We start from the raw sequence: 23,446 nt of genomic DNA on the forward strand, positions 1-23,446 counted from the left end.
CGGCCGCCCGTCATCCACTGCGGGCCGGGCCGGGTGGCGGCGAGGTGGCCGCTGGGAGCGCGGCGTTGTCCAATAGGAGCGGAGCGGCGCGGCTCGGCCTGCGCCTGGTGCTGGCGGGCGGGTGAGGCGGCACGGCCGGGTGAGGGGGAGCGGGCGGCAGCAGCCCCCGGCTGGGGCGGGATCGGCCGGGGATCGGCGGGCGGGTCAGGGCGTGGGGGGTGGGAGCCGCTTCGGTGTGCGAATGGCGGAGAGACTCTCGTCGGGGGCCCGCCTGGCCTCGTCCGCCCGGCGGGAGGGGACGGCCGTGAGGGGACTCCGCCGTCCGTCGGTCGCGTGAGGCCGCTGGGGACGGGGGTCGGGACACGGCGCTGCCTCTGGGATGTGCCGGAGCATCGCCTTGTGTCGTGGTGCCCGTCACAGCTGGTGGGTGCAGAAAGACAGGGATGCGGGCAACGGATAAAAAGCTTCGTCAATAGATACTCGTGTCTTTAAGCAGCTCGTGGCCCTCTAATTCCCCTTTCTCTTCTGCCGGTTTCCTGGGTAGAGTTATGGATCCGAGCCTGCTGAGGGAGCGAGAGCTGTTCCGAAAGCATGCCCTCTCTACGCCTGCGGTGGAGAAACGGCCGGCGTCAGCCACCGAACCCTCGAGCTCAAAAAAGAAAAAAGTCAAGGTAGAGCAAGGTGGCCCATCGAGCTCCAAGCAGAGCTCAGGTTGGTAGCAGCGCCCTGCTGAACGCCTGGCGGCTCTTTTACACTGTCTGCCTGCTGTGTATTTGAATCAGACGGTTTGTGTGGGAGTTGTGCTAGCTGTGGTCTGAATTAAATTGTCTCTTTTTACAAAGAAATACAGTGCATAATGTGAAAGAATACATCTACTACCTGTAAGGTCAGACAGCATCTCGTGTTTTGCTTGCTGTTACTCAGTTGGAGGAATTGTTACTGCCAAAACATTACTTTGTAGGAAGCTGGATTTTGCTTGGTGGATGTCAGTAAATGCTACTGAGCGGGTGCTGGAAACTTAATTTTATCAACTAAAAGCATGAGGTGAATCTTGTAATCTGTCACGTCTGGCTGGTGCATTGTGGTTAGCAGTTCTCCTTTTACCTGGGAGCTAATTTTTGTTCATTAACACTAGGGCTCCCGTAGGTTTATTTTCTGCCTTAGTCAGGAATTCCATTGTTTCCCTGCAGTGGTGGCACAGCTGACAACATAACTCTTAAAGTAAAGTAAGTAGTTCTTAAGAGCACTGCCAGAATTAGTGTGAGCACTTAAGAAGTGCAGTACAGTATGGAGAGGATTTGTGTGCACATGGTGCTCTACTCTCTGTTTCCGTTTGTGGGAAGGGTAACTTGGGGACACTGTGAGCAGCTCTGCAAACCTTGACACAATTCCCTGATGTGCTCTTAAGGGCAAACATCAGGAATTACTGGAATACAAAGTAACGCTGTTGTGTAAACGCATTGCGTGCTTGCATTTTGAGTGCAGTGTGCAACTCTTCTAAACTCAAAAAAAACCCCAAACAAACACAAAACCACAGCAGAACTAATAATAGCAGAGAAAAATCACAGAAGTTTGGAAAACATCTCTAAGATCATCTAGGTCAGCCATCCCCCTACCACCCACTTACCCACTAAACCATGTTTCTTAGTACAATATCTGCACGTCTCTTGAAGAGCTCTAGGTGAGTCCACCACCTCCCTGGGCAGCTCATTCCAGTGCCCAACCACTCTTTTGGAGAAGAACTTTTGATATCAAGGCGAAATCTCCCCTAGTGCAACTTGAGGCCATTCCTTCTCTTCCTATTGCTAGTTAAAATAGCAAGGATGATGGGAGGAGCACAGCATCTTCCAGACGAGGGGAAGAGTAGGGAGCTTGTGTATCTTCAGCTTCTCAGAGCCTTAAGGAAACCAAATGATGTTATCAACCAGATATTTGAAAATAAATCAGGAGAGGTGAGGGTTCTATTTGTCACTTTTGCTATGCTGAGCTCCAAAAAAAATCCATGGGATGTCTTAGTATGCACCTCCTAAGTGAGAGGGGTTTATGGGGGAGGAGTAATGGACACAGTTTGCATGTGATTTGTTCTGGAGGACTTGAGTAGCTACATGGGCAAGCAGCTGAGTAAAGAGCATGATTTGTTTTGTTTTGTGGGCTGGGTTTTCTGGTGGTTTTGTACATGAGAATGCATGACTATGAAGAGATATGCTTAATCTTTAGTGGTGCTGGCTTTATTCCAGACAGTTTCAGAAAGCTTTTGGGATTTTTATAACATTTTCATACAGTGAGCCCAGTCTCCTGTCATTTTTTCCCTGTATTTACTAAATACTGCAGAATCATTAAGGGCTAAAGAAGAGAAATGGAGAGTGAACCAGCTTTTCTCTCTCTTATTCTTAGGAATTGGTTCAGAACAGGTGTGCAGGGAGCCAAAGGACTGAAGGGGTCAAGCAGCCACGGGCAACACAGCAGTTGCCCTGTGGTGCTGCAGAGTCCAAGTCCTCTGCCTCCAAACCCAGTTTTTATTTGAATCATCAAATTGGCAGGTACCTGTCAGGATGTGTGTATGGCAGAGAGACATCTTGGGGAGACAGAGTAAGAAGTGATGCTGAAGAATTCCCACCCCCCTTTGCCTTGGGAAAAGTGAAAACTAAGAGAATTATTCCTAGTTCTGTTGTGTAGTCACCATAAAGATAATAGTTAATGTCCCAGTGAATGTGTGTGAGCACAAGTAACCCTTGGTTCTGCAGAGCATCCAAATCTCTCATCATTCTTTGATTCTGACTCAGAGAATTTGCCTTTAGTTCTCATTTGGGAAGGTGGGATATGGAGACCATGCTAATCCTCAGAGGACCGCACAGATAAATGTAGCCTGTGCCTGAAGATTCAGTGCGAGTTTCCAGTGAGAACAGTTGTCACTGTTGCCTAAAATCTATTATTTGAACAAGTTAAAACAGACAAAACTGCAAACTGCCTTGTTTACTTACTTCAGAATAGTAATGGGAAAAGAAACAAAATGGATCATATCTTTTGATTTCTATTTATTGATCAATAGGAAATCTTTATCTTGAAATCTTTGTCTTGGTGGTCTTGGTCAGCAAGAGCTGAAATCTCTGGGAGCTTTTTCACAGCTTTCCTTTATGTGAGGGAAAGAGTTCTCCCAAGGCTCTGGAGCTGTGCAAGGGGAAGTCTTTCTTCTTGGTTCCTTGTTTGCTGCCTCCTATGCAGACCCAGTAAATGAGTAGCTGGAGACAGTCCCAAGACTTTCTGTTGCATGGGCTTCTCAGGAAGGCATGAGAACGCAAATCCAGTGTCCCAGAAGCTTGTATTCCTTCCCACATGCTGCCTCCTCCTGTGCAGGATGCCAGTTCTTCAGGACTGACTGAAATATGGTAGAAAATAATGAGATGTCTCCCCAGTCCAGAAAGCAGCACTGACATCGTCATCTTCTTTGTGTCTTGTTGTGTGTCCTCACTTGCCTTGTACTTGGGACATTAGCTTCCATCGGTTGTGCTTATAGTTCAGTTTCAGTTAAGAGCATTTGCTGCATGTGGGGTGGTACTGGCAAGGTGTGACGGTAGTAACTCTGTAGAAGATGAATGTTTGCAGTGGTGAATGTGTCAGGAAGGAGATGGCTTTTCTGGATGAACCATTGGAATCTTTTGGGTAGTAGTGGCCTGGGTCTTATTCCATCTTGCTGACCAAGAAGAACATGAATTGAATTGGTGAGCCATCTGGTGTATGTGTGTGTCTAAATCTTTTGGAGCGTAGGCATAGTAACCCTGAGAGTGGGAGTTCATGTATTTAAAAAAAAAAAAAGGAAAAAAAAAAAGGAAAAGAAGAAAAGAAAAAAGATTGAGGGTAGTGGTCATGGCACTGAGGTATTTCTGATGGGGATAAGGCAGCAGGATCAGTAGCTTACTCATTTTTTCAGTAGATTTTGTTTCTCTAATGTCAAGGGTATCATTTGTTTATGTAATTAAGTATCTTGTCCCATATGTAGCTTTAGTTTGGTTGGGATGTTTCCTTCTGGCGTGCTTCTCTCTGTGTCCAGCAGCAAGACAGAGACTTCACAGGCTGTACTGAAGGCTGCACTGTTGATTGTTGCTATTACAGTTGTAATTTTTAAAAACAAAACTTTGCTGTTTGTATTGTGTTGCATCTGTAGGTTTTCAGAGGAATGATGTGTTAAGTTAGAGGTGAAAGCTGATCAAGTTCTACGTGGTCAGATTCTGAGAGAGCTGAGAGGGTAAACTCTGGAATGTATCTGCAGGCTGATGAAGTCAGCTGAAGTTCAGTTGTGCAAAACAAAGTCGCGTCTTGCTGTGCATCCATCCCCCTGTCTCTTGTGCTGGGCTTATCATGATGTGGCCTCCTTTGTGAAACATACCTATACCTGAGAACTGCGTGCTGGCTGGGAACAATTACTGGCACTGCTCTGGAAAGATTGCAGTCTGTCAGCCTGTGTTATGGCAACAACTCTGTCAGCTGTAGTTCAGCTTTGAGAAAACGAGATAGGAATAAGATAATCAATATGTCTTATTCCATGTAGTGTCATAGTTGGCACAGAGGCAGCAGTCTTGGGACAGAAAGATGACCCTGCTTCTTCTAGGCTGTGATCCAACTTCAGTGTGCTTTTGTAGATGCAGCCAGATAGTCTTAAGGTAGTGCAGTAGTCATGTCTCAATGCTCAGAAGTCATTAAACAGGTTGAAGATGGAGTAAAAGGAGTGTGGTTCTCTGAAATGGGAGAAAGGAGGGAGAAGGGGTCAAACTATACTGCAGGAGGTCAGAAAAGGCTATTTTAAGGATGAATTTCATTCTGGCTCCCACTACCATATTTTCTTAAAGTGCTGAACCCATAGTAAGAACAACTGCTGAAGGCAAAAATTCACGCGAGGCTCTGCTGTCTCGTAGCATCTCTTGCCTTTGAATCCTTCTGTCTTGCATCTATTTTTCTCTAATCCCTTATGTCTGTCTTGTCTCTGTGTGATTCACCCCAGTGGGAGGACAGTGCTCTATCATTGTGCTGCATAGGATTCGATTGTTGAGCATTTTTCTAAGTGTTTTCTCCTGCTAAACAACATAATTTTATGCATGTTAATCAACACTGTTTGTTCAGGTAGTCAAGGATCTACTCTTGTGACTCAGTATGAACAACAAAAATTCATTTAAAAATGAAGAACTTTTCTTTCCCCATTACAATGCAACAGATCATCCTTCAGCTAAGTGCTCAGAAAGCCTTTGCTAACTGTTGAAGTTCACATCTGGAGATGTAATAGTAGCAGTTACCGTTCTAAGTCCAAAAGAAGAAAAAAAGGAAAAAAAGGAAAAAAAAAAAAAAAAAGCATGTAACTCGTTCATCCGTAAGGTACAAGTGGTTTTGTTCAAGATCAAATGATCTCCGCATGCTGATGATCAGCCTTTCCTACACCACCTCCGTGTCACGCTTTCTGAAGCTGTTCAGCATTGCTCTGACAAGGTTGGGTTCGTTCTCCAAGTCTTTCACAGTTTTATTTTTCACACAGCAGCAGCAGTCTAGCATTTCATAGAGGAAAGCCAGCACCACCAGAGAAACTACAGTGAAGATGAATATGATCAGAATAACAAAGCAGGCAGTGTTCCAGTTATCATGAAAAGGGTAGATTTTTTGCACTTGAAAGCCCAGGTACTGGTAAATGGATGTTGTCTCGTTCCAGTGAGTGGCATTGAGGGTTGCCATTCCTGAAGAGTTGTCTTAGCGTATTCCCTGTCACAGATTGGAGGGCTGAAACAGAAAAACAAAGCTGTTGAGGACTCTGCTATCAAGGACATGCTGTGTGATTTGGTTTTTTTTAATCCCAAATTGGAAAAGCTTTATCTCAGACTTTGTTCTCACACATCTTACAGAAATGCATTGCTGGATACACATGCTTGCTCTCAAAGTATCACACCAAAAGGTACAACTTGGCAGTTGGTCTGGAATGCTGATTACTGTTCCCTAATGTATGAAGTAGCGTTGGTTATTCCAGACTAAAACAGTTCATTTTACAAGTACGTGTGAAGGCAACAAGGTTACAGCTTTCTGTATGTACAGTAATTTCAGCAACCTGTCTGTCCTTAATGTTGACCCAGAGTTTGTGATTTGAAAGCAGTGCTTAGAAGAACTTTCTCAGTGTCGTTGGAGTTTGCGTGCTTTCTTGTGTGCTTTTTTCCTCCTCTACTGACATAAAATAAACCTTTTTTCTTTTTAAAGGTTTGTTCTTCACCTTCACAAAAATAATCCTGGCTTCTGAAAACACCTTATTGTGTATTTGCCTGTTAGTCTGACTGGTTAACTGCAAAACCATCCCAACCTAAAAACAGAACCAAAATAAGCCCACCCGGATCTCCTGAGATGCTTATTCCCCAGCTGTTCCTGCTGGTGATGAGAAGTTTCAGCTTGAGGAATGCAGCTGCTTTGTTCAGCTGCCTTGATAACTCTTAGCATGTTTCATAGAATCACAGAGTATCCTGAGTTGGAAGGGACCCCTTAAGATCGAGTCCAACTCCTGGCTCCATGGAGGACCAGCCATAAATCTGTGCTGTGAGCATTAGGACAGATGGAAGGAACAACCAGCCCAACCCCTTCTGAAACCTGCCTTCTTGTTTTCAGCCACCTTCTCCAATTAACTGCCGTCCCTTTTCCAGTGCTGCCTATTTGTACCAGCAGGAGGCAAGGCTGTGGCGTGGGAGGGAGAAAATGAGAAGCTGGCTTCAGCAGATACGCCTTTGGCATGAGTCATATTGCTGTCAAGATGGTCTGTTTCAGAAAGGCCACTGCTATGAAATGTGAAAGTAAGCAGTGTCGCAGTAATTGCTGCAGCTTATCTAGAACAAAAAGCAGTTTTGTCTGTCTCTGAATTTCTCGGAGTTACAGCAGATGAGATGTTTGGCAATAACATCTTTGCAGTTGGGTGTCTTTCCCCAGTTTCCTTCTTTCCCTTGCTTTGTCTCCCAAAACAGAAGGAACTTGTAGCACTTTTGGTATATGGTCTTAAAGTAATAAAAATGTATCTAAAGAGCTACAGTAACTTGTGTTTCTCTGGCTAAGATGAGGTAGTAATCTTCCAGCAAGTTAAAACCAAGCGTGGAGTGAGGAAGTGAAAACCTGAAACTGTCCAAAAGAACAAGAAGTGGCAAAGGAGAACTGTGGTGTTGTCTACTGAAATGGGTTCCGCAAAGCAGTTAGATGGTTTGTCATTATTTTAGTGCCATTATTTATAAAGAAAGGTATTAATAAAAACCAGGATGGTACAGCCAGGTCAGCTTGTCACGAACATCTTACTGTGATCATTTAACAGTTTCACTCTTTGCTCTTTATCTTTCCCTCTTCACTGGATCTAATTGAAACAGAGCCGCGTTGCTGCTGAGAAGGAGCCCTGTCTTTAGCATTTGCTACAGATACTTTTGGGGAATTGCTGTACAGTACCCACTGTTTCCTCTCTTAACTTTGTAGCTGAGGCTGTAGGGCAGGGCAGGTTAACATCAGCTGCTGCTGGCTGTGATTACAGAGTGCAAGGCTGAAGGAGCCATTGCTAAGCCTTTGGAATTAGTGCAGTGCTAACGAGAGTAGCATCTTTGAAAGCTGTCAGAAAACGGGCTGACTTCACACAGGTTTACTTCGTTCATAAAGGCACAATTTAAATTCATATTGTAAGCCGCTTCAATTTGTATGCAGTTCAGCTCCTGCATCATTTAGTGAGTTAAATGTTTAATGATTTGGCTCTATAAAGAGGGAAATGACTGGCAAAAAACTGATTTCAGAGCAGTGCTGAGGAAATCCTGTTTTTAAGAAGCCATAATAGGTATCTTGGGGTAACAGCATTTACAAACCTCAATGCATTTTCATCTTTCTGTGTGGTACCCAGTGCTCCGGTACTGACAGTGATATTAATACCCAAAGGGGTTGTCTTCCTACTTGAACGTACTGATTTCTGGAACATGTTTCTAGCACACCCACAAACACGCATTTCTTTTAGCTACTGCAATTGGTGAGGTTTGCAAAATACCCATCTGTGAGATACGTTTGTTAAATTTCAGCTCTAATTAATTGCTCTGTAAGGAAAAATGCCTTCCATGTCTTTTCTGCACAAACACACGCTCAGTTATGAGAGTGAGGCTGCAGAAAGCAAGCGGCCTCACCAGTAAGCATCAAACCCATTTTGTTTCCTGAATCCGGGCTGGCTGGGTTAGCTTGTCTCTAAGATGGAGTGGTCATCAGTTTGCCATTAGCACACAGACGGTGAGTGTCTGACAGTGCAAGGCAAGCACCCCGCGTTGAACAGAATAAAATCCAGCTAAACCTAGAGAAAAACCATCCTTGTAGGCTTTTTACAGGCTCATATGTTACGGGTGTATTTTATTGCAGCAATTAAGATGAACGTAAGGCAGCATTATAAAATAACGTGCACCTACCTCTTGTCTGTAAGGATGCTGAGTGAGCGCCGTGCCGTTCCCTGTTTTAATGCAGCCTATGGCACAGCTAAGATGGAGCTGTGCTGTGATAGGCCAGCGTGCGGTGCTGCTGACAACTTCCTTTATGCTCATTTCCATCTCCCCCCACCCCCAGGAGGAAATCATTCACAAATAGGCTCTTACTGCCGGAATTAAGAAGCCACTCCTTCCTATGCTTCATTTTTTGGGATGTTCACTGCACGATGAGCTTGTTAGCCAAGGGGTGCAGGGCAGCGGCCCTGAGCTGTCTGCTTTGCTCTGGGACTCAGGCTGTGACGTTATGGGTGTTCCTCCCTGCAGGGCCAGCCTGGCTCCATGTGGGGGGGTTGGGGGGAAGCTTCAGGGACTGCAGGCAAGCAGATTGAACGAGATAATCTTCAAGATTCAACTGACAAAACAAATACGTGATAAGTCGTCTTAGCTGTAGCTCAGCCCTGATCTTTGTTTTAGGCACTGCCCGTCTCTCATTATGTGTATGATTTTACCATGTTTCCTTCAAAGCAATTGCTTTCCTGTGATCCCGTAGGGGAAAATCTTTGTAGGCGGGGTCTGTATGGGGAGCTGGATTTTGTTGTTTCTCTCTTAATTTAGTAACCAGAATAAAATGTTCTTATGTAGCTGCAGTTGTGCTGGTTATCCTGCATTAATTTTAGAATTGGTTTATGGCTGTGTAAAGCCTCCATTCAAATGTTGTGGAATTGCTTCAGAATGTGCAGTTCCTGAGGTTGGGTGATAACCCAGCATGGCACCCACTGCAGCCTCTCCTGCAGCTGAGGTGCTTCCATTACTCTTTCCTGTCCCTCCACTTATTTTTCACAGAAACAGTAGGAATAGATGCACAGACCTGTGATGACATGGGGGGGAATTTTGCTTTTCTGGAGAAGTTAAAAATCTGGAAAGCTATTTCTGTTAGATTTGAGCAACATTATGCTGGTAATGGACCCGCAGCTTCTGGTAGTAGTTAGTGGACATTTAAAGTTAACATACTGCATTATGCAGTTAATACAGCATCATTAGCTCAACCTTAGGAGAATGCTGAAACAAATTTTGTGCAGTAACAGTCCTTGTGATACTTGTGCTACTGCTTAGTAGCAGAAGGGGATACTGAGTAACTGCGTGAGCAGGGCAACCTGCTGATCAGTCATCTTGAGAAACACAGCCTTACTTTACTGGGTGGGTATTGACTGAAATAAGCGTAACTGTTCCATATTGCTGAGATAGGAGTGGAAAGTCAGTGGGGATAATCGCTTTGAGTTTGCCAGTTTTATGGTTTAATACTGCAGGTTAGTGCTGCAGCTGCTCGCTTTTTTCTTAGAGCTCATGTCCTAGTATCTGTATGGATACAGAGTCGTGCTCAGAAGCATTCTGGAGCCAGCAGGTAGCTGCATGTCTGTATCCCCATCCTTATATCGCAGACCCCTCTAGAATGACTGCTCCTGAAATGTTTCTGTTGTTGGCTGTAGAAGTAGTTGTTGAAAGCGTTGTTTATGTGTTTATTTTCTCCTTTTGTAGATCACAGCAATGGCTCGTTTAATTTGAAAGCCCTTTCAGGAAGCTCTGGCTACAAGTTTGGAGTCCTTGCAAAAATAGTGAATTACATGAAGGTATGGTGGTTTCATGTAAAAGTATAATGCTTGGAAATGCTTTATTTTTTCTCTGTGATAGTAAGATGATGCTGAATGTTTCAGACTTTGAGATTTATTTACTGCACAAGACCAAGAATTTCAAGAAACTGGGCTGTTAAAATGTAAAATGCTGTGAGTAAACAAAAGGCCCATTATGTTGCTTCATCACTGGAATCCCAGTTATTCCAGGTCTGCTTAAAAAAAGGAGACTGGTTTTGTTTGCATTAGAACTTGGAATTTGAAGATGCTATCAGCTTTTAGGATTCATGAGCTGTTTATCAAAATAACTTGTAACTTGGTGCTTGACAGATAATTTTGTCATTTATCTCAGCTGATACAAACTGATTTTTCTCACATCTTTAGAGGCCCGAAGTTGGTACTCATATGCTCCGTGTGCTGTGTCTCTTGGTTTCACAGAAATTACTGTGTCATCACCTTCTGCCAGTTTTTTGTTACCCTGTGGTAATTGAGCTGCTGAATAAAGAACTACAGATCACTGATAGATCCTCTTTGTTTTCCAGACTCGGCACCAGCGTGGTGATACGCATCCATTAACTCTAGAAGAGATTTTGGATGAAACACAGCATTTAGATATTGGACTCAAACAGAAGCAGTGGTTAATGAATGAGGTAAAGAAAAGCTTTTGATTGGACACTGGAGGATAGTGATAAACTTGAACTGTATATGTTTATTTAATTACAGACTCTATAAATATTGAAGTTCTGCTTTTGAGAAGTTGCATTGATTCATGATTTGTCTTGTGCCTCCTGCTATTGAAATAACTGAAATGAAAGCTATTCTGACGTTTTTAAAGGGTCAATTAGAATTGCTGTTAGTAGAGCAAAGAGTAAGTTGTAATTGAGGTGAACTTCTTATTGCTAATCTTATACATGCAAACTGTTGTTTTTTTTAAAAGAAATTTCTTCTAAACAGAGTTCAAGCAGAAAGCCCTATCACTATCAAAGATTTCAAATTACTTAAGTGAAAGCCTTAAAACTCATACTCTCAGATCTTTGTTGTTTACTGAATTGAAGAATTCTGTTGTGAAATCTGTGTCTGGAATTGTGGGGTAATAGATCTCAAAGTTCCCCTGCTGGAGTTCATCAGTTTCATGATTTATGTTAGGTTTCATTCTTGCAGAGTCACTGCAACTTCCTGCTGTGTTCATCTTCGTGCTTAATTGATCCAAATGCCATCATGGCATTTCAAGACTAGTAAATCAACAAAACCCTGTATTTAGTATTTATACTTCAGCAATATCTGGTTTTGCTGATATTATACTTAGAATCCTTGCAACAAAGTAGTAAAGGTTGTTGATACATGCAGGGGGGTGGAGAAATCTCTGTAGTAAAACTAGGATGTTTTAAGTTATGTTTTTAATTAATACTAATATTCTGGAGAACAGAAAACTGGCAATGCTGCTATCATGAAAACTTGGCTCCACTGAAAGCTTTGAAGAGTAGCTCTAGGTTGTTTCCATAACAAATTAGAATATTGAGACTGAACCAAAAAGCTTATATAAGATTATCACTGCGTCAGTAATCCGTGATGGTACCGCGTGCACAGAAAAACTGATTTGGATCAGATCTTAAGTCGTTTCAATTGTCCATGAGACATCTTCACTCTGAAGCAGCACCATGAGAATGTTGTGCTGTATGTTGCAGTGAGTTATGCCCAGGCTGGATCTCAGATCCAAGGATTTAAAATTTGTTTCAAATTCAAACCTCCGAACTGTCAGCTATAACACATGGCTGACATACTGTAGCTATTGAAGTACTAGTTTGTTCTCTCTTTCAAGGTTTAAAATGTATATTTCTATTACAGGCTCTAGTCAATAATCCAAAAATAGAAGTTATAGATGGGAAGTTTGCTTTCAAACCCAAGTACAACCTGAAAGATAAAAAGGCTCTGCTCAGGCTCCTGGACAAGCATGACCAGCAAGGGCTGGGAGGAATCTTTTTAGAAGAAATAGAGGAAGGGCTGCCCAATGCACATAAAGCTATAAAGGTGAGTCACTCTTGTCTGGGCTTCAGCAAAACTCTTGGATAGGTTCTCAAAGGAGAGGTAAAAGCTAAGAGAGAATTTTCTGAGTTCTTTTTGTTCTTGTGGTGACTCAGAAGATCTGATTTAGTACCTTTTTCTGTACGTCGGCCTTTATGTTTAGAATTGACCTGACAGCACAGCTGTCAAAGCTTTCTTACAAAAGGTGCTTTATCTACTATGTTGCAACTGAAGGCACTTAATTGTGCTTTCATATCTTGATCTCAGCCCTCTATATCTTGTCTTTGCTTTATTAATGCATTTATTGATGGTGTCCACTTTGGTTGCATTTTGTTGCTTGTTATTTTGCTGCTCTCTGATTCATTGATCTCTTTGTAGAACAGGATCTGGGTCTGTTATTCTTAAAATAGAACTGATTTGGGGTCCTTTTTTTTTGCATTTGTTTTAAAGGCTTTAGGGGACCAAATTCTCTTTGTTACCCGCCCTGATAAGAGGCAACTTCTTTACTACAATGACAAGAGCTGTCATTTCTCTGTGGACGATGGTAAGTGTTTATTTACATCTGCATCCATGGTTTAAATTCAGCTTAGACAGCTGAATGTGAAGATAACAGGACTAGCAAACGAGTTCAGGGATAATAACCTCTGTTTTCTACTGAATGCATTGGTACATGGCACCAGGAACCCTACAATTCAAGTGTAGCTGAACAGAAAAGACTAAGAGTTGTCCATCTGTGGCTTAGATGACATCGAATATTTTGCTGCAGAAAAGCAGATGAAGAACAGTGGAATTTCTTTTGGGTTTGTGTGCTGCTTTTTGTCCCAATTTATTAGTCATGTACTTTTGTTGGTGAATGCAATGAGGAACCAGGAATTGAAGAAAAGGAACAAGCAGACTGGGAGGAGATGTGAGCAAAAGTACTGGGAAGAGTTGGTTTACGACTGGGAGGGCACCCTGAGTGTGGGCTGGTGCTGCTGTCTAGAGCTGGGAGTGGAACTCCAGAGCTTCAGCCTGTATTTTTTATCTTACAAATAGTGGTAAAGTCCTCTGACGTGAGTGTGCCTGTTGGCTGAAAGCAGCAAGAGGACAGGTTATACAATAATATATGTATTTACAGAAATTAGTTACGCCTGTCAGGGTGTGTTGCAATGATGACATCAGAGCCAATATCAGATATCTGTAAGTACAGAAGGGAGAATGCATTCCCTGGTAACAGACCTTATTTTAAATGGCTCAGGGACGCTGAATACTTCATGTTGATCACTTGTTGTTCCGTAACATGCCACATGAAGCCATATTCCAAAGCGTCACATGATAGTAAAAGAAGGAAAAAGTTGTCATCAGACCTTAAACAGCTGTATGTGCAAGGCCATAGAACAAAACGTAAAGCTCTTTTGTCTTAGAATAACTCAGAGGAACTCTTTATTTTAAACAGAATCAAGCAGCTTCTTTGTTCCATACCAGCCTTGGATTCTCATTTACTTAATAGCTTATTTCTGCAAAGATAATTTAGGAGATGTCACCTACAGCATTTAAAAGTATAAAGATAGTTTCAAAATATTATTTTAAACTGTAATTTCTTGGTTCTTTATAGTGGGAGTCTTAACAGTATATGAAATGAGGGATCGTAAGCCTCAATCGGCCTTTATTGGGGAGTTTGTATCTTCCCAAATGCCTACAAGTTTACCATTCATACTGTCAGTCTGTTCAGATTGTGTTTCTTGCGTCCATTGGCTCATGGCTTTCAGGATTCCTCACTTTGCCAGAACCTTTAAAAATCAGCTCTATTGCAGGCAAAGCTTTAAGTTTTTTAGCAGCTACTGGTTATATTACACTCCCAATTGCTGATCATTTCTTTTCCAGATAATTGGCACCCAGCTATTCTAAAAGAGTTAGCAGGATCTCTATTCTATTGCTTTCAGCTTATGGTAACTCCTGGATCTACTGGGAAATTGAATCAAAGGGTCCATTTTATTGAGAAGTTCAAAAGAATTCTACCAGGTCTGTTGAGGTGCCAGTACAGATCTGAGGCTGTTCGTATACAGTCTTCAGGTATTCTAGCACATGCGGCACTGATCAGTGCAGACCTTTGCTATAAAGTAAGGGAAAATGTTTTGTTGAAAAAAACCAAACCAAACAAAACACAAAAACACCAACAGAAAACATAAAATGTGTAAGCCGGTTGGCTCAGCCTCCCACTGGGAAAGGCCTGCAAGCCCCTACTGTCTGTGATGAAGGGACCACTAACTAGCATGCAGTGTGTTTGTAGTTCAAGATGGCCTTGCTTGCTTTCATCCGCAGGTGGCAGCATGTTCCCATCTGAGCAGAAAAGGATTCTTTTTGTTGTTCTTTTGTGCTGTTTTTGACTTGTCTTTGTCATGCAGAAGATGATGCTTTGTTCTGAGAGAGGAGGAAGAAAAATCTCTCTTAACACAATTTGTGATCTGCCTGCATATGCCACAACTCTTTCAACATTCCTGAGTGGGCTCACTTTGCTGTTGCAGCTGGGATGGGTCCTTTTTCCAACCATGTTATCCTGAGATGAGAAAAAACCCATCCTTCCTGAGCAGTCTTGCTTTGAGATTGTTTCCAGAGCCCTGGAAGCACGTCTCTTAGGGAGTCCTTGGCAGAATTGTCTCCGTACAGGATAAGCTATGACACGTTCCTGCGTTAGCAGTGCTATTTCAGCTCATTATCTCCAGCAACATTAAAACTAAGTTTTTTAGAAGGCTGCAAATAAGCCTTGAAGTGTTGTCAGACTCTTTGATCTAACAACTGATGATAGTTCAAAATATGTTTCTAGTTTAATGCTTATCCTTAGAAGTAAGGGCTCTGCACTCCAGTACGTGGTTTTGCTCCATGACACTCTCCAGTTTTGAGCATATGTTGGCTGGGGTTATTGTCCTCCATGGTTGCTCTCCCCTTGCTGTCTGAGCACCATCACCACTCAGTAGAGAAAGAGGAGCGTGAGGCAGTTTGGAGGTTGCTGCCTAAAGCAGTGGGACGAACTGGCAGTGCCTGCCTCTGCCCTGACCGCAGTTGTTTTGGTGGCTGAACAAGCTTTTCTTTCTCCCCTCTTGAAAACAAACCCCAGTGTACTTCAGAGGCAGTGCAGTACCTATATCGTGATCTCCAGGATACTGGGGAAGGTATGTGTAGTGAGGAACGGCTTTTGTTCTTCCTCTTATGTGATTAGCCAAAGAGGGTTCAGATTGCATGTGTTCCTTCTTCACTTCCTGACTAATTAATCTTCTGTCAGTAATGTGTAGCTGAAAGGGTTTATAAAAGCCGGGCTAGATTTCAGGTGCTTCAGCCAAGGCAAGCACTGCCTTTTTGTGCTGGGGCTAAGCACTTTGCATGTGAAGCAAGCTTTCACTGAGGGCCTGAATGCTGAAAGGCCACTCCAGTTGCTTCGCTGGTAGAGATGATGTTTTTCACCTCTGAAGGAAATGTAGGAAATACCGTAGTGCCCAGAAATGTGGATATTTGATTATACGTATGTTTAATATTCTTCCTAAGCACCTTTGAAGAGATTTTAAAGAATGGGCGAAGCCTATTAAATTTCACAGTATAAAAATTGCTCAGGATCAGTTGATGATTTATAGTTCTGGCCTTGAATTACAAGATGGTCCAGGCACAGCACTAAGTTAAAATCGGGTACCTTGTTTTTTCCTGGTATAAATGCAGAACTGTTACAGAGCAGGATTTCACCTTCCCTACTGCTCTTAATTTCTTTCCTTCTGCCCTCTCCGCAGAAGTGTTGTTGTCCATGCTTGTCCTGTACTCAGGTTTTAGCTCAGCTCAGTGAAGACTCTTAAGCTGTTTTTAATCTCTGACAGATTTTATTACCAGTATGATACAGAAGTTTATCTCCAGATCCATCTCAACCTTTTTGCAAGAGCGGGCAAGACAATCAGAGCTGCAGGGTAAGCTGCAGGAAGCCACCGTGCAGCCACTTACCCATGACACTGTTTCCCAAATGTAAGCATTTATGGAAGGAGAATGCGTTGGATTATAATAGCTCAGGGAACAGTGGCGAAAATTGCTTTTGTCTATGAGGCACCCCAGGCAGTAAAGCTGCAGAAACATCCTTACCCCTCAGGTATTTCACAGAGGAAGGCCATTTACAGAACTTCTGTTGTGCTGCCCTCTGTTCTGCTATGTGTACTTTTCCTGCTGGTCCAGGTTCATTGTTTTAAGTCTGTGCGTGCAGGCACCTTGATGTTAGGGATGCTAGCAAATACTGAAGTAGCCTTTCAGTCAGCCCCATTCCCTCCTTCACTATCTGGAGAAGCAGGGGAGCAGCCCCTGAGTTGTGCTAGTTCAGCCAAGCCTCTGGGTTGAAATATTTTAGTGATCAAATTGCAAGATACCGCGTACAGCAGGATTTGTTCACTCAGGGTGCTGCAACTGCAGCTCCCTGCCTGTTTTGGCAAAGACCTGCATTGCCATCAGATCTCCCTATGGTTTCACAGCCCCAGTGTTGCTTTGGTCAGAAACTCTTTGGAAATTTCTTTCCAGGGGATTTTTTCTCAGCTCTGTATTGTCATAGCAGCTGAAGTGACAGGAGTTGGCAGCTTGTCTGAGTACAGCCTGCTGTGGTCAGGTGCAGCCTTCCTTCTTGACTGCTGAACGGCCCTTGCTTTCCATAGTTGTTACTTGTCCTGGTTTAGCTATAAAATAGTTTTCTGACTCTGAATGAAGAGTCTACCACCCTCACCATGCTCTGCTGGCATAAAGATTGCCCAGCAGTTGACGGGACATAGGGAGGGAAAATAGAAAGTACTTTGGGATTGCCGCGGTTTTATGTGTAGCAGGAAGGCATGCATCTGAACCTGTTCTCTGTGCCTGGCTGGAGCAGGCTGGTGTGCAGTGAGCTTTCTGCTTCAGCAGTCCCCTTCCTGCTCTCCACACCAGGTTTCTGCAGGCCAGTTCCTTGTCACTGGCCCCTCTCGTTAACTACTACAAGTGGTGACTCTCTTTTTTGTGAGGAGTCGCAACAAAGGCCGGGGTGATGGTGATTCAGTTTCTTCTCAAAGTAGCTGGAGAAATCACATCCTGTCATGGATTAAGGGTATGGATTTTAGGCCTGGAGGGGCAGAAATGTGGATGGCTATTTCTTGGGAGTGGTGGTTATTGCCAGCTTTTCACATAGGCTCTCATGTTTCAGAGAGGATGTCACAGTAGTTCACAGTGTATTCCCAAGGTCTAAACTTTCACTAGCTGATAGGGGCATAGTCCTTGGTGACTGAATAAATCTGACAGGTAATATGGAAATGGTTCACTGCCAGCCAGCCAGCTGCTCTCTTTCTTCATTTCCTGCATTTAGTTCAGTATCTGGTGTGACACGGAATTGGTTTTGTGATGAGATGATAGATGTACTTCTTGGCTCTTTAGATGGAACCCTGAATACAAACCACAATTATGCACGACCATGTGAATGTGTCCTCACCTTTATGCTGTTCTTCCTGTTCTGAGCCAACCCTTTAACACAGAATATTGCCAGGGGACAGTTTTATTGTGATTTTCCACTTTCCCGGGCACTAAGGTATTTTAGTCCCGGCTGTGGGACTTCACCACGGAAGCTCTTCTGCAATTACTGCAGTCAGAGCTACAGTGCTTAGAGCTGCCTGATTGGTGGAGGAGTATTTGAAAAGAATGGCTGAGTACTGTGCAGTGATTCTGATAGGGCCAATTAATGAATTAAACTGTCTGTACTTAAAGCCCATTTTAGCATTGTGATGTTATTGGTTCTTGGTGACTGTTAAGTTTATATTTCTTGACCAAGATTAAAAGGTGAATGTGAAGCTGTAATGATGGTATAATCACTGCATTACAAGAAATGCAAAATGCTGTGGTTAGATATTAACTGTAGCCTGCACTTCTGTTGTTGTTCATCCTTCAAGAGCTGACCATTTATTTTCTAGCGTTTAATTTTTCACTTCTGTTCTCCAGAAGAATGTAAGCTAGTTAACCTTAAGTACCTATCCTCTGCTTGGTTTTTTTGTCTTTGGGTGTTGTTTTTTTGCATCAAAGCATAGTTTTCCATGTATCGTGCACTCTAGTAAGGAGACAGGTCACTTGTGTTTGCAGCACAACATGGTAGGAAGAAGACCACTGTTTTGTAAAAGTTCAGAGCGACCAATTCTCTTGATACCATCACCCAGTGTGCACGTGCCTGTCACATACATCTGAAGAGAACTGCCTGCATCTCTCACAGGGCTTGTCTGCGCAGAGCTAAAGGCAGCAGAGCACAGCGTGGCCTGAAAGCATCTCTGCCTAGAATCTGTTTAATATTTATGTGTTTACATGCACTCTTCTCACTTCATGCATGAATTGCAGAAACACATGGTTGGGAATATGGTTTCTTGCAGAAGTGTGATACTGAATTTGCACAGCCATCGTGTTATCCTTATTTCCAGCCACCAGCGGGTCTGAGTGTCCTGCTGAGTCCCACTTGGATGCTCAGGACAGGGAGAAAGAGCTTGAAGGAGTGTGCCCTGCTCAGCCCGAGGGATGCACTAGGACCCTTGCTCAGGCTGCAGCCTTTAAGACTGACATCTGAGTGCTTATTGCTTAGAAGTGTCCTCTGTGTGTTTGGCTTTGATCTTAACACAGCCCTGTCCACCTGCTGCAACAGGATGAGGTGAGAGATGATCTGTGAGAGCAGGTACCGCAAGATACCCCAAAAGCCAGGAATCACACCAAAAATGGCTGAGTGGACAGAGAATGTTTTGACTTCGGTGTCACTCCTTGCATTAAGTTATCTGAAATTTGCTGTCTGAATGATTCTGTTGTGCTGCACAGCCTGAACACGAGCAGTGGGCTGAGCACTATCTGCTTGTAACCAAAAGTGGTGCTCTGACGGGGCTTAGTTCTAAAAAGCACTGCGTTACCAAAAATGAACATTTGCTGCTCTTCCCTGGCAGAATTCCTTTCTTTTGTTTCCGGAGAAGCTCGAACAGCCCCTTTCTGTTGGCAATGGGAAGAAGGAGCTGAGACTTAAGGCATGCCCATTCTGAGAAAAACAAGATGCATTAGGAAGGGAACAGCCCAAGTGCAGGGTGGAATTCTGCTCTTTACAGCTCTATACAGGACCATTTAGTTGCAGTGTGCCCAGAGCTGGTGTGTTTGTGGCAGATTGTCACTGGAGTGTTTCATCGCCTGCTGCATAGGACAACTTCTTACGCATGCAGAAGTTGTGGTTGTTTTGACAACTGTATACAAAATTTATCTGGAAATAAAGGGGAAAATTTAGTCTTGCGTTGCTATGTGCGCCTTGTGTTTTATTTATAGATTGTTAGCCAAACCTGCTGACAGGATATATCTAACTGACTGCCTGGGGAATGAAGGGAGGTAGAACTGTACCAGCCGCTGCCGGGAGAAGGCATTCCAGAGGCTCTGTGAAACTTTACATGAGGCAGAAAGTGCTCAGGCAGATGGCAGCTGCTCTAATTAAGACTTACTGTCTCTGCTTTTTTTCCTGCTGCTGTGGTTTTTAAGGTATCTCTCTTCTTTTTAACATCAGAAGAATTCTAGTAATTTATTATCCATACGGCATGGTATGTATTAGATTACAGCGATAAACGAGCTTGCAACTGCTGAAGTTAAATGTCTTCAATCTTCAGTAAATTGGACTAAGAGATGGCAAGTCTCCCATGACAATGGCAGTGGAAGATGTGTAAATGAAGTTGCCATTTATGGTTAGTTATTACCTTTCACCAGGATCATTTGAACTGAGGCTTATAAAACACACTAACAGTCTGCTCTGCCACGGGGGTGCTAGGCAGAAGGATGAATGCTGCAGAAAATTACCATTAAACAGACACATTTTGTCTGTGGGTGCCCCTGAAGCTGGGATGCTGGGGTACGCCTAATGCAGATGTGAATCAGCTCATCTTTTTCCATGAAGCACTGGGAGCTTTTGTTGGTGGTGGGTTTTGGAAGTGCATCCAACTTTAAGAGTGGGTAAAGGCTGTGCTAATTGGGTGCCTGCTGGCAGCAAAAACTGCATTGCAGGCTGCTGTATCAGAGTACTTCAGTGTCAGAACTCAGATCTGTTTCTTCTTTCCTTTCGTGCAAGGGCTTTGCCTATGGTTTGGTTTGTTCACTGAGTTGTGAAACAAGGGTTTGTTTCGTGTTTCAGAGTTTCGGAAGCTGTGGAGGAGCATTCCCATGGATTCTATAGATGAGGACAAAGTTGAAGAGTACCTGAAACGACAGGGTATTTCTTCCATGCGAGAAGCTGGACCGAGGAGAATAGTAAGAAATACAAATTGCAGATCTTTCTGAAAAATTCCCCCCCTTGCTGACCCTCCTTGCTGATGTTAATTCCTGCGCCTATGCACAGCTGCTTTATGTAGCTCAAGGAAGTGCAACCAATTTTAAGAAGCTTCAAAAAAACAATGCTGAAGCCAGCAGCCAGTGTTTTTGTAACTCGTTTCAGCCAGCGTAATCCCAGCAACATCAAGAAGAGGGCAAATGCCAAAAATCCCTGAGAACTCCAAAGTAGAAGCTTCTCCTTAAAGCTGTACAGTACGTTAGGAGCAAAACAATAGCAGCTCTTTTGGGAGAAGATTTTCTCTTCCCTTTTTCTTTTCTGCTGAACAGCCTTGAAAACGCTGATAGGAATTGTGTAACCCGCCTCCCACCACTCTTGGGCTGTTCCCCAGACAGAGTGCAATGTGCTCATGCTTTACTGGTGGGCCAGAATGGCAACAAGATCTCCAAAGATGCTTTCTTCCTGGCTTAGAACAAGTTTGCTGTTTTTTCTTTTTACATTTACTGATACATGGTTTACCATCTCTTTTCTCTTCTGCTCCTGGCTTCAGACTGGCCCTTCACAAAGCCCTTCCACACAGGATCTGTTCTTGGTTTCTGCCATTGCTACAGTGGATGTTATAATATGTGCTGTAATGTGGGCACTTCTCTTGTGTTCCGCTTATTCTCTATGTGTCTTTGAGCACATCATTGTAGCTATGGGCTGTCTGCCTTCTTCGGTAGCTCTCTGGGAGTGTTCAGAAATCCCACTTTCAAACAAATGCCAGCTCTCCTACAGTGCACAAGATACCAGGAGGCTCTGCCGCATCCCCAGTGCCAATTCCCCGCCAAGATATGAATTCAGTGCAGTTGCTTCCTGCATAAAGACAGTTCGCCTCCTGCCTACTCCTTCTTTGCACACAGCTCCCCTTTGCAGTGAGGTTAATGCTGCAGGTAGCACAGTGTGTCCCACCTCAGGTCGGATGCTGCAGCTGGAAGGCAGATCTTTTAACTGCCATTTATTTCTTCCTTTAGGCTCCTGCTCAGAGGAAGAAACCCACTTCTCAGAAGAAACGTCGATTTAAGACTCACAATGACCATTTGGCTGGAGTCTTGAAAGATTACTCTGATGTCACTTCTGGCCAACAGTGACTGGCTGAATTTTGAAGCAAACAGACGTTTTTCCACAGGCTTTTTGCCACTCAGGCTCAGCGACTGCTTGCAGGAAGACTGACTCTGTACAGTAATGTGATGTGTTTCCCTCATCCCAGTGGCTGACAAGATGGAGCAGATCTGTTTAAAAGCAAGTTTGGACTACTAAATTTAGAGATTAATTTAATTAGCTAATTGGAAATGTGTCTTCAAATAAAAGGTTCGCTCAAATTGCCTCTTGGCATAGAGTGATAAATGGTGCTCAACATGAAATACAGGAGTTCCTGTTCACTGCTTAACTCTGCTTTTACATTGCTTAATGGGTGTTTACCTGGAATTACTTCAGAGGAGCTTTCGTAGAATTGAATACAGCATTGTTGTACCTATTTCAGGGAAACCTATTCCTAAAATCACTGCAGGCGAGTTTCTTTTACAGTCAAATATGCCCACAGTTTGTGTGTTCCTGCCTTGCTATGGAGTTGAACTTTACCAAACTGATGGTACCTGAGGTTCTGACTTGGAACAAACCCTCTCCAGAGCTCCAGGCAGGCTGCAGGGGGGCACTGCAGCTGCTGCTTCTCGATGCTCATCAGAAATTGCTCTCAGCTGTTTCTCCTCACTGCAGCAGATGCAGCTCTGTTGCACAGGCGATTTCTCCTCACTGTAGTGAATGTACCTGTGTTGCACAGTCCTACTGTTGGGTAGGGGAAATAAATTGACAGTGTAATACTGCAACTTTTTTCTTTTTTTTTCTTTTTTAAGTTAATAAACTTACAGTGCTTGTTTCCAGTGTTTCTTCCTTAAAGAACATGAGAGCGTGTACTTGTGTTTTCCTTTTCAAAGAGGTAAAGGAGTCTTTGGTGTGTTTTAATCTTCTCAATGACTTATTGTTCTGGGCTAACCCTGTCATCTCTCATCATTCTTGTTTGGAGGAGGGAGAAAACCACCTTAAATGAAAGCTCGCTGTAGATGCCTCATGTCGGTTGCAGTACAGACTGCCTAACATGGAGTGTAGCCAAATTATGTCTTCTTGATAACTTATTTTTATGTACTGAACCAAAGTCAGTCAATGCTGATATTGTTTTCACAGTGCTGCTGCAGAGGGGCTGTTCCTCAGCTCTTCTGGGGTTAGGATCAAAGATGAAACAGATGAGTGTGATACCTGCCAACAGTTTGCCGCTGCCTGCGCATGAGCTGCTGTCTTGCCTAATGTATCAGGATTGGAGCAGAGGCCGCTGGATCTGGGCACACCAACAGATGAAGAATAAGGCTTTGTTGGTGGAGTGCTGAACAGATTACGTCTGCTTGGGAAAGCGCAGGAGGAAAAATAAACTTCTGTAAGTGTAGCATTTATCCTTCTGTATAGTACACAAGCTTTTTAGAGTGTGCTCTTTTGTGAAACAGGCACTTTGAACATGGTACATGTCAGTCCTGTGTAAAGAGATGCTCAACACCAGTAGGAGGTTCCTTTTATATTTATATGTGTATATATAAAAAGCAGGCAGCATGCTGGTTTTGAAACCTGTTCTTTCCCTTTTCTTCCAGGTTAGCACAAGTGATTCATCTTGGAGCTTTTTACTTTTCCATTACAGCTCTGCTTTAAAGCACCCATGGCACACCTGCAAAACTGTTCTTTTCTGTCATCTTTGTTCAATGACAAAGATTCCCTTCTGCCTGCTGCATTTTTTTGAGCCGTGCTTTTCCTAGTGGTGTTGCTTGGACAAAAGCAGAGCTCTTGGTGAGCTGTGAGTTGCTTTTCATGCCTTAATGGAGTACCTTCCCAGTCATCTTGCACAGCCTGGCCCTGTGCTGTGGGCTGAAGCTTGCAAGGCAGGCTGTGATGCAGTTACCTGTGCAGTTTCTCCGCTGAAGTGATTAAGAGGGAGACTAAAGATGTCTCTGGCTACTTTCAAAGATGAAAATTGTATTAAGTCAAGAAAT

The 23,446-nt window shown here is 43.5% G+C and overlaps 2 protein-coding genes across 4 annotated transcripts; one reads left to right on the forward strand and one right to left on the reverse strand.

The window, feature by feature from the left end:
* Nucleotides 1-31: 31 nt before the first annotated feature.
* On the forward strand, nucleotides 32-22,313 carry GTF2E2 (general transcription factor IIE subunit 2). Of its 3 annotated transcripts, none has more exons than XM_015861204.2 (8): nucleotides 32-121; nucleotides 545-711; nucleotides 9,981-10,072; nucleotides 10,615-10,722; nucleotides 11,918-12,100; nucleotides 12,545-12,638; nucleotides 20,241-20,356; nucleotides 21,389-22,313. In XM_015861204.2, the coding sequence occupies exons 2-8, from the start codon at nucleotides 549-551 to the stop codon at nucleotides 21,503-21,505; spliced, it is 873 nt and encodes a 290-aa protein (XP_015716690.1). In that variant the 5' UTR covers nucleotides 32-121; nucleotides 545-548; the 3' UTR covers nucleotides 21,506-22,313. The 3 variants fall into 3 exon arrangements, with proteins under 3 accessions (XP_015716690.1, XP_015716691.1, XP_015716693.1); XM_015861205.2 differs by having other exon boundaries at nucleotides 36-139; XM_015861207.2 differs by lacking the exon at nucleotides 32-121 and adding an exon at nucleotides 299-423.
* On the reverse strand, nucleotides 3,016-8,728 carry SMIM18 (small integral membrane protein 18). The gene is made up of 2 exons (XM_015861208.2): nucleotides 8,430-8,728; nucleotides 3,016-5,760 (listed from the first exon to the last, which is right to left on the reverse strand). Exon 2 carries the CDS (start codon nucleotides 5,713-5,715, stop codon nucleotides 5,422-5,424), a length of 294 nt encoding a protein of 97 aa, XP_015716694.1. The 5' UTR covers nucleotides 5,716-5,760; nucleotides 8,430-8,728; the 3' UTR covers nucleotides 3,016-5,421.
* Nucleotides 22,314-23,446: the final 1,133 nt, after the last annotated feature.

The sequence above is a fragment of the Coturnix japonica genome, chromosome 4 (genome assembly GCF_001577835.2).
Source record: "Coturnix japonica isolate 7356 chromosome 4, Coturnix japonica 2.1, whole genome shotgun sequence".
NCBI lineage: Eukaryota > Metazoa > Chordata > Aves > Galliformes > Phasianidae > Coturnix > Coturnix japonica.